The sequence below is a fragment of the Ascaphus truei genome, chromosome 21, assembly GCF_040206685.1.
Source record: "Ascaphus truei isolate aAscTru1 chromosome 21, aAscTru1.hap1, whole genome shotgun sequence".
Lineage (NCBI taxonomy): Eukaryota > Metazoa > Chordata > Amphibia > Anura > Ascaphidae > Ascaphus > Ascaphus truei.
In genome coordinates this window covers 348,103-361,546 of record NC_134503.1, presented here as the reverse complement: position 1 = coordinate 361,546, position 13,444 = coordinate 348,103, and the positions used below count along the sequence as shown (strand labels likewise).

Here is a 13,444-nt window from a genome sequence, read left to right as displayed (position 1 = left end):
GTAATAAGCAGATAGTGTTAGAGGGATAAGCGCTCTCCCCGGGGATGCTCACACTCACTCACACGCTCACTCACTCAGACATGTAATACGCAGATAGTGTTAGAGGGATAAGCGCTCTCCCCGGGGACGCTCACACTCACTCACACGCTCACTCACTCAGGCATGTAATACGCAGATAGTGTTAGAGGGATAAGCGCTCTCCCCGGGGATGCTCACACTCACTCACACGCTCACTCACTCAGACATGTAATACGCAGATAGTGTTAGAGGGATAAGCGCTCTCCCCGGGGACGCTCACACTCACTCACACGCTCACTCACTCAGACATGTAATAAGCAGATTGTGTTAGAGGGATAAGCGCTCTCCCCGGGGACGCTCACACTCACTCACACGCTCACTCACTCAGACATGTAATAAGCAGATAGTGTTAGAGGGATAAGCGCTCTCCCCGGGGATGCTCACACTCACTCACACGCTCACTCACTCAGACATGTAATACGCAGATAGTGTTAGAGGGATAAGCGCTCTCCCCGGGGACGCTCACACTCACTCACACGCTCACTCACTCAGACATGTAATAAGCAGATAGTGTTAGAGGGATAAGCGCTCTCCCCGGGGACGCTCACACTCACTCACACGCTCACTCACTCAGACATGTAATAAGCAGATAGTGTTAGAGGGATAAGCGCTCTCCCCGGGGACGCTCACACTCACACGCTCACACACTCAGACATGTAATACGCAGATAGTGTTAGAGGGATAAGCGCTCTCCCCGGGGATGCTTTTCTCGCACCTGCCTCAGCCGGGTGATGGTCTCCTGAAGATCAGCTCTCTCCTTCCCAGAATCCTCCAGCTGCTCCCTCACCCGGCGCACCGCCTCGCGCTCCCTCTGGGTAATAACAGACTGTCAGCAGCGCGCAGCACGGGGCGACCTCACCCCAGCAGCGCGCAGCACGGGGCGACCTCACCCCAGCAGCGCCCTGCGCGGGGCGACCTCACCCCAGCACCGCCCAGCGCGGGGCGACCTCACCCCAGCAGCGCGCAGCACGGGGCGACCTCACCCCAGCAGCGCGCAGCACGGGGCGACCTCACCCCAGCAGCGCCCAGCACGGGGCGACCTCACCCCAGCAGCGCGCAGCACGGGGCGACCTCACCCCAGCAGCGCGCAGCACGGGGCGACCTCACCCCAGCAGCGCGCAGCACGGGGCGACCTCACCCCAGCAGCGCGCAGCACGGGGCGACCTCACCCCAGCAGCGCGCAGCACGGGGCGACCTCACCCCAGCAGCGCGCAGCACGGGGCGACCTCACCCCAGCAGCGCGCAGCACGGGGCGACCTCACCCCAGCAGCGCGCAGCACGGGGCGACCTCACCCCAGCAGCGCGCAGCACGGGGCGACCTCACCCCAGCAGCGCCCAGCACGGGGCGACCTCACCCCAGGAGCGCGCAGCACGGGGCGACCTCACCCCAGCAGCGCGCAGCACGGGGCGACCTCACCCCAGCAGCGCGCAGCACGGGGCGACCTCACACCAGCAGCGCGCAGCACGGGGCGACCTCACACCAGCAGCGCGGGTCCGGGGTTGCAGGCGGGTCCGGGGGTGCGGGCGGGTCCGGGGGAGTGCGGGGGAGACGGGGGTGCGGGCGAGTCGGGGGTCGGGGTGCGCTTACGATGCGGGGGTCGGGCGAGTCCGTGGGTGCGGGGGAGTGCGGGCGAGTCGGGGTGCGCTTACGATGCGGGGGTCGGGGTGCGCTTACGATGCGGGGGTCGGGGTGCGCTTACGAGTCGGGGGTCCGGGCGAGTCGGGGGTGCGGGCGAGTCGGGGGTGCGCTTACGATGCGGGGGTGCGGGCGAGTCGGGGTGCGCTTACGATGCGGGGGTGCGGGCGAGTCGGGGTGCGCTTACGATGCGGGGGTGCGGGCGAGTCGGGGTGCGCTTACGATGCGGGGGTGCGGGCGAGTCGGGGGTGCGCTTACGATGCGGGGGTGCGGGCGAGTCGGGGTGCGCTTACGATGCGGGGGTGCGGGCGAGTCGGGGGTCGGGGTGCGCTTACGATGCGGGGGTCGGGCGAGTCCGTGGGTGCGGGGGAGTGCGGGCGAGTCGGGGTGCGGGGGAGTGCGGGCGAGTCGGGGTGCGCTTACGATGCGGGGGTCGGGGTGCGCTTACGATGCGGGGGTCGGGGTGCGCTTACGAGTCGGGGGTCCGGGCGAGTCGGGGGTGCGGGCGAGTCGGGGGTGCGCTTACGATGCGGGGGTGCGGGCGAGTCGGGGTGCGCTTACGATGCGGGGGTGCGGGCGAGTCGGGGTGCGCTTACGATGCGGGGGTGCGGGCGAGTTGGGGGTCGGGGTGCGCTTACGATGCGGGGGTCGGGCGAGTCCGTGGGTGCGGGGGAGTGCGGGCGAGTCGGAGTGCGCTTACGATGCGGGGGTCCGGGCGAGTCGGGGGTGCGCTTACGATGCGGGGGTGCGGGCGAGTCGGGGTGCGCTTACGATGCGGGGGTGCGGGCGAGTCGGGGTGCGCTTACGATGCGGGGGTGCGGGCGAGTCGGGGTGCGCTTACGATGCGGGGGTGCGGGCGAGTCGGGGTGCGCTTACGATGCGGGGGTGCGGGCGAGTCGGGGGTCGGGGTGCGCTTACGATGCGGGGGTCGGGCGAGTCCGTGGGTGCGGGGGAGTGCGGGCGAGTCGAAAGTGCGCTTACGATGCGGGGGTCGGGGTGCGCTTACGAGTCGGGGGTCCGGGCGAGTCGGGGGTGCGCTTACGATGCGGGGGTGCGGGCGAGTCGGGGTGCGCTTACGATGCGGGGGTGCGGGCGAGTCGGGGTGCGCTTACGATGCGGGGGTGCGGGCGAGTCGGGGTGCGCTTACGATGCGGGGGTGCGGGCGAGTCGGGGTGCGCTTACGATGCGGGGGTGCGGGCGAGTCGGGGTGCGCTTACGATGCGGGGGTGCGGGCGAGTCGGGGTGCGCTTACGATGCGGGGGTGCGGGCGAGTCGGGGTGCGCTTACGATGCGGGGGTGCGGGCGAGTCGGGGTGCGCTTACGATGCGGGGGTGCGGGCGAGTCGGGGTGCGCTTACGATGCGGGCGAGTCGGGGTGCGCTTACGATGCGGGGGTGCGGGCGAGTCGGGGTGCGCTTACGATGCGGGGGTGCGGGCGAGTCGGGGTGCGCTTACGATGCGGGGGTGCGGGCGAGTCGGGGTGCGCTTACGATGCGGGGGTGCGGGCGAGTCGGGGTGCGCTTACGATGCGGGGGTGCGGGCGAGTCGGGGGTCGGGGTGCGCTTACGATGCGGGGGTCGGGCGAGTCCGTGGGTGCGGGGGAGTGCGGGCGAGTCGAAAGTGCGCTTACGATGCGGGGGTCGGGGTGCGCTTACGAGTCGGGGGTCCGGGCGAGTCGGGGGTGCGCTTACGATGCGGGGGTGCGGGCGAGTCGGGGTGCGCTTACGATGCGGGGGTGCGGGCGAGTCGGGGTGCGCTTACGATGCGGGGGTGCGGGCGAGTCGGGGTGCGCTTACGATGCGGGGGTGCGGGCGAGTCGGGGTGCGCTTACGATGCGGGGGTGCGGGCGAGTCGGGGTGCGCTTACGATGCGGGGGTGCGGGCGAGTCGGGGTGCGCTTACGATGCGGGGGTGCGGGCGAGTCGGGGTGCGCTTACGATGCGGGGGTGCGGGCGAGTCGGGGTGCGCTTACGATGCGGGGGTGCGGGCGAGTCGGGGTGCGCTTACGATGCGGGGGTGCGGGCGAGTCGGGGTGCGCTTACGATGCGGGGGTGCGGGCGAGTCGGGGTGCGCTTACGATGCGGGGGTGCGGGCGAGTCGGGGTGCGCTTACGATGCGGGGGTGCGGGCGAGTCGGGGTGCGCTTACGATGCGGGGGTGCGGGCGAGTCGGGGTGCGCTTACGATGCGGGCGAGTCGGGGTGCGCTTACGATGCGGGGGTGCGGGCGAGTCGGGGTGCGCTTACGATGCGGGGGTGCGGGCGAGTCGGGGTGCGCTTACGATGCGGGGGTGCGGGCGAGTCGGGGTGCGCTTACGATGCGGGGGTGCGGGCGAGTCGGGGTGCGCTTACGATGCGGGGGTGCGGGCGAGTCGGGGTGCGCTTACGATGCGGGGGTGCGGGCGAGTCGGGGTGCGCTTACGATGCGGGGGTGCGGGCGAGTCGGGGTGCGCTTACGATGCGGGGGTGCGGGCGAGTCGGGGTGCGCTTACGATGCGGGGGTGCGCTTACGATGCGGGGGTGCGGGCGAGTCGGGGTGCGCTTACGATGCGGGGGTGCGGGCGAGTCGGGGTGCGCTTACGATGCGGGGGTGCGGGCGAGTCGGGGTGCGCTTACGATGCGGGGGTACGTACCTGCAGATCTGCGGAATGCTCTTCCCTGAATTTGGATAAATCCTCCTCGTGCTTCAGCTGGTTCCTCTCAATAGCTTCCTGCAGGGACACCGCGTGACAAGTCACACATACCCCGCGAGACAAGCCACACGTACCCCGCGTGACAAGGCACACGTACCCCGCGTGACAAGCCACACGTAACCCGCGTGACAAGCCACACGTACCCCGCGTGACAAGCCACACGTACCCCGCGTGACAAGCCACACGTACCCCGCGTGACAAGCCACACATACACCGCGTGACAAGTCACACATACCCCGCGAGACAAGCCACACGTACCCCGCGTGACAAGGCACACGTACCCCGCGTGACAAGCCACACGTAACCCGCGTGACAAGCCACACGTACCCCGCGTGACAAGCCACACATACACCGCGTGACAAGTCACACATACACCGCGTGACAAGCCACACGTAACCCGCGTGACAAGCCACACATACACCGCGTGACAAGCCACACATACACCGCGTGACAAGCCACACATACACCGCGTGACAAGCCACACGTAACCCGCGTGACAAGCCACACATACACCGCGTGACAAGCCACACATACACCGCGTGACAAGTCACACATACACCGCGTGACAAGCCACACGTAACCCGCGTGACAAGCCACACATACACCGCGTGACAAGCCACACATACACCGCGTGACAAGCCACACGTACCCCGCGTGACAAGCCACACGTACCCCGCGTGACAAGGCACACGTACCCCGCGTGACAAGCCACACATACACCGCGTGACAAGCCACACGTACCCCGCGTGACAAGTCACACATACCCCGCGTGACAAGGCACACGTACCCCGCGTGACAAGCCACACGTACCCCGCGTGACAAGTCACACGTACCCCGCGTGACAAGCCACACGTACCCCGCGTGACAAGTCACACGTACCCCGCGTGACAAGCCACACGTACCCCGCGTGACAAGCCACACGTACCCCGCGTGACAAGCCACACGTACCCCGCGTGACAAGCCACACGTACCCCGCGTGACAAGCCACACGTACCCCGCGTGACAAGCCACACGTACCCCGCGTGACAAGCCACACGTACCCCGCGTGACAAGTACCCCGCGTGACAAGCCACACGTACCCCGCGTGACAAGCCACACGTACCCCGCGTGACAAGCCACACGTACCCCGCGTGACAAGCCACACGTACCCCGCGTGACAAGCCACACGTACCCCGCGTGACAAGCCACACGTACCCCGCGTGACAAGCCACACGTACCCCGCGTGACAAGCCACACGTACCCCGCGTGACAAGCCACACGTACCCCGCGTGACAAGCCACACGTACCCCGCGTGACAAGCCACACGTACCCCGCGTGACAAGCCACACGTACCCCGCGTGACAAGTACCCCGCGTGACAAGCCACACGTACCCCGCGTGACAAGCCACACGTACCCCGCGTGACAAGCCACACATACCCCGCGTGACAAGCCTCACGTACCCCGCGTGACAAGCCACACGTACCCCGCGTGACAAGTACCCCGCGTGACAAGTCACACATACCCCGCGTGACAAGTCACACGTACCCCGCGTGACAAGCCACACGTACCCCGCGTGACAAGCCACACGTACCCCGCGTGACAAGCCACACGTACCCCGCGTGACAAGCCACACATACCCCGCGTGACAAGTCACACATACCCCGCGTGACAAGCCACTCATACCCCGCGTGACAAGCCACACATACCCCGCGTGACAAGCCACACATACCCCGCGTGACAAGTCACTCATACCCCGCGTGACAAGACACTCATACCCCGCGTGACAAGACACTCATACCCCGCGTGACAAGTCACACATACCCCGCGTGACAAGTCACACATACCCCGCGTGACAAGTCACACATACCCCGCGTGACAAGTCACACATACCCCGCGTGACAAGTCACACATAGCCCGCGTGACAAGTCACACATACCCCGCGTGACAAGTCACACATACCCCGCGTGACAAGTCACACATACACCGCGTGACAAGTCACACATACCCCGCGTGACAAGTCACACATACCCCGCGTGACAAGCCACACATACCCCGCGTGACAAGTCACACATACCCCGCGTGACAAGTCACACATACCCCGCGTGACAAGTCACACATACCCCGCGTGACAAGTCACACATACCCCGCGTGACAAGTCACACATACCGCGCGTGACAAGTCACACATACCCCGCGTCACAAGTCACACATACCCCGCGTCACAAGTCACACATACCCCGCGACTGACATGCCTGGGCACACACGCCCATACCCCGCGACTGACATGCCTGGGCACACACGCCACACCGCGACTGACATGCCTGGGGACACACGCCACATCGCGACTGACATGCCTGGGCACACACGCCACACCGCGACTGACATGCCTGGGGACACACGCCACACCGCGACTGACATGCCTGGGCACACACGCACATACCCCACGACCTACATGTCTGGGCACACACGCCACACCGCGACTGACATGCATGGGCACACACGCACATACCCCACGACTGACATGCCTGGGCACACACGCACATACCCCACGACTGACATGCCTGGGCACACATGCCACACCGCAACTGACATGCCAGGCACACACGCCACACCGCGACTGACATGCCTGGGTGCACACGCCACACCGCAACTGACATGCCAGGCACACACGCCACACCGTGACTGACATGCCTGGGCACACACGCACATACCCCACGACTGACATGCCTGGGCACACACGCCACACCGCAACTGACATGCCAGGCACACACGCCACACCGCGACTGACATGCCTTGGCACACACGCACATACCCCACGACCGACATGCCTGGGCACACACGCACATACCCCACGACTGACATGCCTGGGCACACACGCCACACCGCGACTGACATGCCTGGGCACACACGCCACACCGCGACTGACATGCCTGGGCACACACGCACATACCCCACGACTGACATGCCTGGGCACACACGCCACACCGCGACTGACATGCCTAGGCACACATACACATACCCCACGACTGATATGCCTGGGCACACACGCACATACCCCACAACTGACATACCTGGGCACACACGCACATACCCAATGACTGACATACCTGGGCACACACGCACATACCCCACGACTGACATACCTGGGCACACACGCACATACCCCCCCCAACTGACATACCTGGGCACACACGCACATACCCCACGACTGACATACCTGGGCACACACGCACATACCCCACGACTGACATACCTGGGCACACACGCACATACCCCACGACTGACATACCTGGGCACACACGCACATACCACACGACTGACATACCTGGGCACACACGCACATACGCACATACCCCACGACTGACATACCTGGGCACACACGCACATACCCCACGACCGACATGCCTGGGCACACACGCACATACCCCACGACTGACATGCCTGGGCACACACGCCACACCGCGACTGACATGCCTGGGCACACACGCCACACCGCGACTGACATGCCTGGGCACACACGCACATACCCCACGACTGACATGCCTGGGCACACACGCCACACCGCGACTGACATGCCTAGGCACACACGCACATACCCCACGACTGATATGCCTGGGCACACACGCACATACCCCACAACTGACATACCTGGGCACACACGCACATACCCAATGACTGACATACCTGGGCACACACGCACATACCCCACGACTGACATACCTGGGCACACACGCACATACCCCCCCCAACTGACATACCTGGGCACACACGCACATACCCCACGACTGACATACCTGGGCACACACGCACATACCCCACGACTGACATACCTGGGCACACACGCACATACCCCACGACTGACATACTTGGGCACACACGCACATACCCCACGACTGACATGCCTGGGCACACACGCACATACCCCACGACTGACATGCCTGGGCACACACGCCACACCGTGACTGACATACCTGGGCACACACGCCACACCGTGACTGACATACCTGGGCACACACGCCACACCGTGACTGACATACCTGGGCACACACGCACATACCCCACGACTGACATGCCTGGGCACACACGCACATACCCCACGACTGACATGCCTGGGCACACACGCCACACCGTGACTGACATACCTGGGCACACACGCCACACCGTGACTGACATACCTGGGCACACACGCACATACCCCCTTCTCACCTCCGCTTCCTTCAGCCGACGCTCAAACCAGCCTTTGGTTCCCTCTAGTGACTGGATCTGTAAGCGCAGCTCCTCAGCTGCCTGCTGAAACCCCTCCAGCTCCCGGCTCCGTGCCTGAAAATCACACGCACAGCGCTCTCTGTGGGAACTACACCCACACGCACAGCGCTCTCTGTGGGAACTACACCCACACGCACAGCGCTCTCTGTGGGAACTATACCCACACGCACAGCGCTCTCTGTGGGAACTACACCCACACGCACAGCACTCTCTGTGGGAACTACACCCACACACACAGCGCTCTCTGTGGGAACTACACCCACACGCACAGCGCTCTCTGTGGGAACTACACCCACACACACAGCGCTCTCTGTGGGAACTACACACACACACACAGCGCTCTCTGTGGGAACTACACCCACACGCACAGCGCTCTCTGTGGGAACTACACACACACACGCACAGCACTCTCTGTGGGAACTACACCCACACGCACAGCACTCTCTGTGGGAACTACACACACACACACAGCGCTCTCTGTGGGAACTACACCCACACGCACAGCGCTCTCTGTGGGAACTACACCCACACGCACAGCGCTCTCTGTGGGAACTACACCCACACGCACAGCACTCTCTGTGGGAACTACACCCACACACACAGCGCTCTCTGTGGGAACTACACCCACACGCACAGCGCTCTCTGTGGGAACTACACCCACACGCACAGCGCTCTCTGTGGGAACTACACCCACACACACAGCGCTCTCTGTGGTAACTACACCCACACACACACACACACAGCGCTCTCTGTGGGAACTACACCCACACACACAGCGCTCTCTGTGGGAACTACACACACACACACACACACACACACAGCGCTCTCTGTGGGAACTACACCCACACACACACACACACAGCGCTCTCTGTGGGAACTACACCCACCCACACACACACAGTGCTCTCTGTGGGAACTACACCCACACGCACACACACAGCGCTCTCTGTGGGAACTACACCCACACACACACACACACAGCGCTCTCTGTGGGAACTACACCCACACGCACAGCACTTTCTGTGGGAACTACACCCACACGCACAGCGCTCTCTGTGGGAACTACACCCACACGCACAGCGCTCTCTGTGGGAACTACACCCACACGCACAGCACTCTCTGTGGGAACTACACCCACACGCACAGCGCTCTCTGTGGGAACTACACCCACACACACACACACAGCGCTCTCTGTGGGAACTACACCCACACACACAGCGCTCTCTGTGGGAACTACACCCACACACACAGCGCTCTCTGTGGGAACTACACCCACACACACAGCGCTCTCTGTGGGAACTACACACACACACAGCGCTCTCTGTGGGAACTACACCCACACGCACAGCGCTCTCTGTGGGAACTACACCCACACGCACAGCGCTCTCTGTGGGAACTACACCCACACACACAGCGCTCTCTGTGGGAACTACACCCACACACACACACACACAGCGCTCTCTGTGGGAACTACACCCACACACCCACACGCACAGCACTCTCTGTGGGAACTACACCCACACACACACACACACAGCCCTCTCTGTGGGAATTACACCCACACACACACACACACAGCGCTCTCTGTGGGAACTACACCCACACGCACAGCGCTCTCTGTGGGAACTACACCCACACGCACAGCACTCTCTGTGGGAACTACACCCACACGCACAGCGCTCTCTGTGGGAACTACACCCACACACACACACAGCGCTCTCTGTGGGAACTACACCCACACACACACACACACAGTGCTCTCTGTGGGAACTACACCCACACACACAGCGCTCTCTGTGGGACACCCACACACACAGCGCTCTCTGTGGGAACTACACCCACACACACACACAGCGCTCTCTGTGGGAACTACACCCACACACACAGCGCTCTCTGTGGGAACTACACCCACACGCACAGCACTCTCTGTGGGAACTACACCCACACGCACAGCGCTCTCTGTGGGAACTACACCCACACACACAGCGCTCTCTGTGGGAACTACACCCACACACACAGCGCTCTCTGTGGGAACTACACCCACACGCACAGCGCTCTCTGTGGGAACTACACCCACACGCACAGCGCTCTCTGTGGGAACTACACCCACACACACAGCGCTCTCTGTGGGAACTACACACACACACACAGCGCTCTCTGTGGGAACTACACCCACACACACAGCGCTCTCTGTGGGAACTACACACACACACACAGCGCTCTCTGTGGGAACTACACCCACACGCACAGCGCTCTCTGTGGGAACAACACCCACACACACACACACAGCGCTCTCTGTGGGAACTACACCCCCACACACACACACAGCGCTCTCTGTGGGAACTACACCCACACACACAGCACTCTCTGTGGGAACTACACCCACACACACACACACAGCGCTCTCTGTGGGAACTACACCCACACGCACAGCGCTCTCTGTGGGAACTACACCCACACAGCGCTCTCTGTGGGAACTACACCCACACACACACACACAGCGCTCTCTGTGGGAACTACACCCACACGCACAGCGCTCTGTGGGAACTACACCCACACACACAGCGCTCTCTGTGGGAACTACACCCACACACAGCGCTCTCTGTGGGAACTACACCCACACACACAGCGCTCTCTGTGGGAACTACACCCACACACACAGCGCTCTCTGTGGGAACTACACCCACACGCACAGCGCTCTCTGTGGGAACTACACCCACACACACAGCGCTCTCTGTGGGAACTACACCCACACACACAGCGCTCTCTGTGGGAACTACACCCACACACACAGCGCTCTCTGTGGAAACTACACCCACACACAGCGCTCTCTGTGGGAACTACACCCACACACACACACACACAGCGCTCTCTGTGGGAACTACACCCACACACACAGCGCTCTCTGTGGGAACTACACCCACACCCACACCCACACCCACACCCAGCGCTCTCTGTGGGAACTACACCCACACACACAGCGCTCTCTGTGGGAACTACACACACACACACACAGCGCTCTCTGTGGGAACTACACCCACACACACACACAGTGCTCTCTGTGGGAACTACACCCACACACACAGCGCTCTCTGTGGGAACTACACACACACACACAGCGCTCTCTGTGGGAACTACACCCACACACACAGCGCTCTCTGTGGGAACTACACCCACACACACAGCGCTCTCTGTGGGAACTACACCCACACACAGCGCTCTCTGTGGGAACTACACCCACACACACACACACAGCGCTCTCTGTGGGAACTACACCCACACACACACACACAGCGCTCTCTGTGGGAACTACACCCACACACACAGCGCTCTCTGTGGGAACTACACCCACACGCACAGCGCTCTCTGTGGGAACTACACCCACACACACAGCGCTCTCTGTGGGAACTACACCCACACGCACAGCACTCTCTGTGGGAACTACACCCACACACACAGCGCTCTCTGTGGGAACTACACCCACACACATAGCGCTCTCTGTGGGAACTACACCCACACACACAGCGCTCTCTGTGGGAATTACAACGTCTCTCTCTGTGGGAATTACTGCACTACTCATCTACCCAACCACCCTTCTCGTCCCTGAGCTGGTCTCTCCCCCCCCTTCCCCCCCCCCTTCCCCGGCCTCTCCCCCCTCGCCCACCTTCTCGTCCCGTAGCTGGCCTCTCAGCTCCTCCTCCCCCCGATGCTTCTCCTCGTGCAGCTCCCTCAGTTCCTCCTCTCCACCCCCTTCCCCGGCCTCTCCCCCCCTCGCCCGGCCTCTCCCCCCCTCGCCCACCTTCTCGTCCCGTAGCTGGCCTCTCAGCTCCTCCTCCCCCCGATGCTTCTCCTCGTGCAGCTCCCTCAGTTCCTCCTCTCCACCCCCTTCCCCGGCCTCTCCCCCCCTCGCCCGGCCTCTCCCCCCCTCGCCCACCTTCTCGTCCCGTAGCTGGCCTCTCAGCTCCTCCTCCCCCGATGCTTCTCCTCGTGCAGCTCCCTCAGCTCCTCCTCTCCCCCCCCTTCCCCGGCCTCTCCCCCCCTCGCCCGGCCTCTCCCCCCCTCGCCCACCTTCTCGTCCCGTAGCTGGCCTCTCAGCTCCTCCTCCCCCCGATGCTTCTCCTCGTGCAGCTCCCTCAGCTCCTCCTCCCCCGTTAGCTGGCCTCTCCCCCCCCTTCCCCGGCCTCTCCCCCCCTCGCCCGGCCTCTCCCCCCCTCGCCCACCTTCTCGTCCCGTAGCTGGCCTCTCAGCTCCTCCTCCCCCCGATGCTTCTCCTCGTGCAGCTCCCTCAGCTCCTTCTCGTACTTGGCTCGGACGGTCAGCACTTCCTTCTCGTGCTGGAGCTTCACGTTTCCCACCTCGTCCTTGTGACGGGTCTTCTCCTGCTGCGTCTCCATGGCCATCTCGTCCAGCATGGCTTTCCTCTTATCCGCACTCTGCGGGGGCCAGGGGGAGGCGTCACGGACCGGACACGCGGGGCGCGGCCAGGGGGAGGCGTCACGGACCGGGGCGCGGGGCGCGGCCAGCCGGCGGGGGCCAGGGGGAGGCTTTATGGACCGGACGCGCGGCCAGCCAGCGGGGGCCAGGGGGAGGCGTCACGGACCGGACGCGCGGGGCGCGGCCAGCCAGCAGGGGCCAGGGGGAGGCGTCACGGACCGGACGCGCAGAGCGCGGCCAGCCAGCGGGGGCCAAGGGGAGGCGTCACGGACCGGACGCGCCGGGCGCGGCCAGCCAGCGGGGACCAGGGGGAGGCGTCACGGACCGGACACGCGGGGCGCGGCCAGCCAGCGGGGGCCAGGG

At 64.1% G+C, this 13,444-nt stretch overlaps 1 protein-coding gene across 1 annotated transcript in view; it reads right to left on the bottom strand.

The window, feature by feature from the left end:
* The window catches only part of GRIPAP1 (GRIP1 associated protein 1), a gene marked incomplete at its 5' end in the record, with an annotated part of 71,347 nt that overhangs the window by 29,612 nt on the left and 28,291 nt on the right, over positions 1–13,444 (bottom strand). Inside the window, 4 exons of the mRNA XM_075579510.1 lie at positions 794–889; positions 4,343–4,420; positions 8,588–8,701; positions 12,868–13,080. Coding sequence (XP_075435625.1) covers positions 794–889; positions 4,343–4,420; positions 8,588–8,701; positions 12,868–13,080 — 501 coding nt within the window. The remainder of the gene's footprint in view (positions 1–793; positions 890–4,342; positions 4,421–8,587; positions 8,702–12,867; positions 13,081–13,444) is intronic.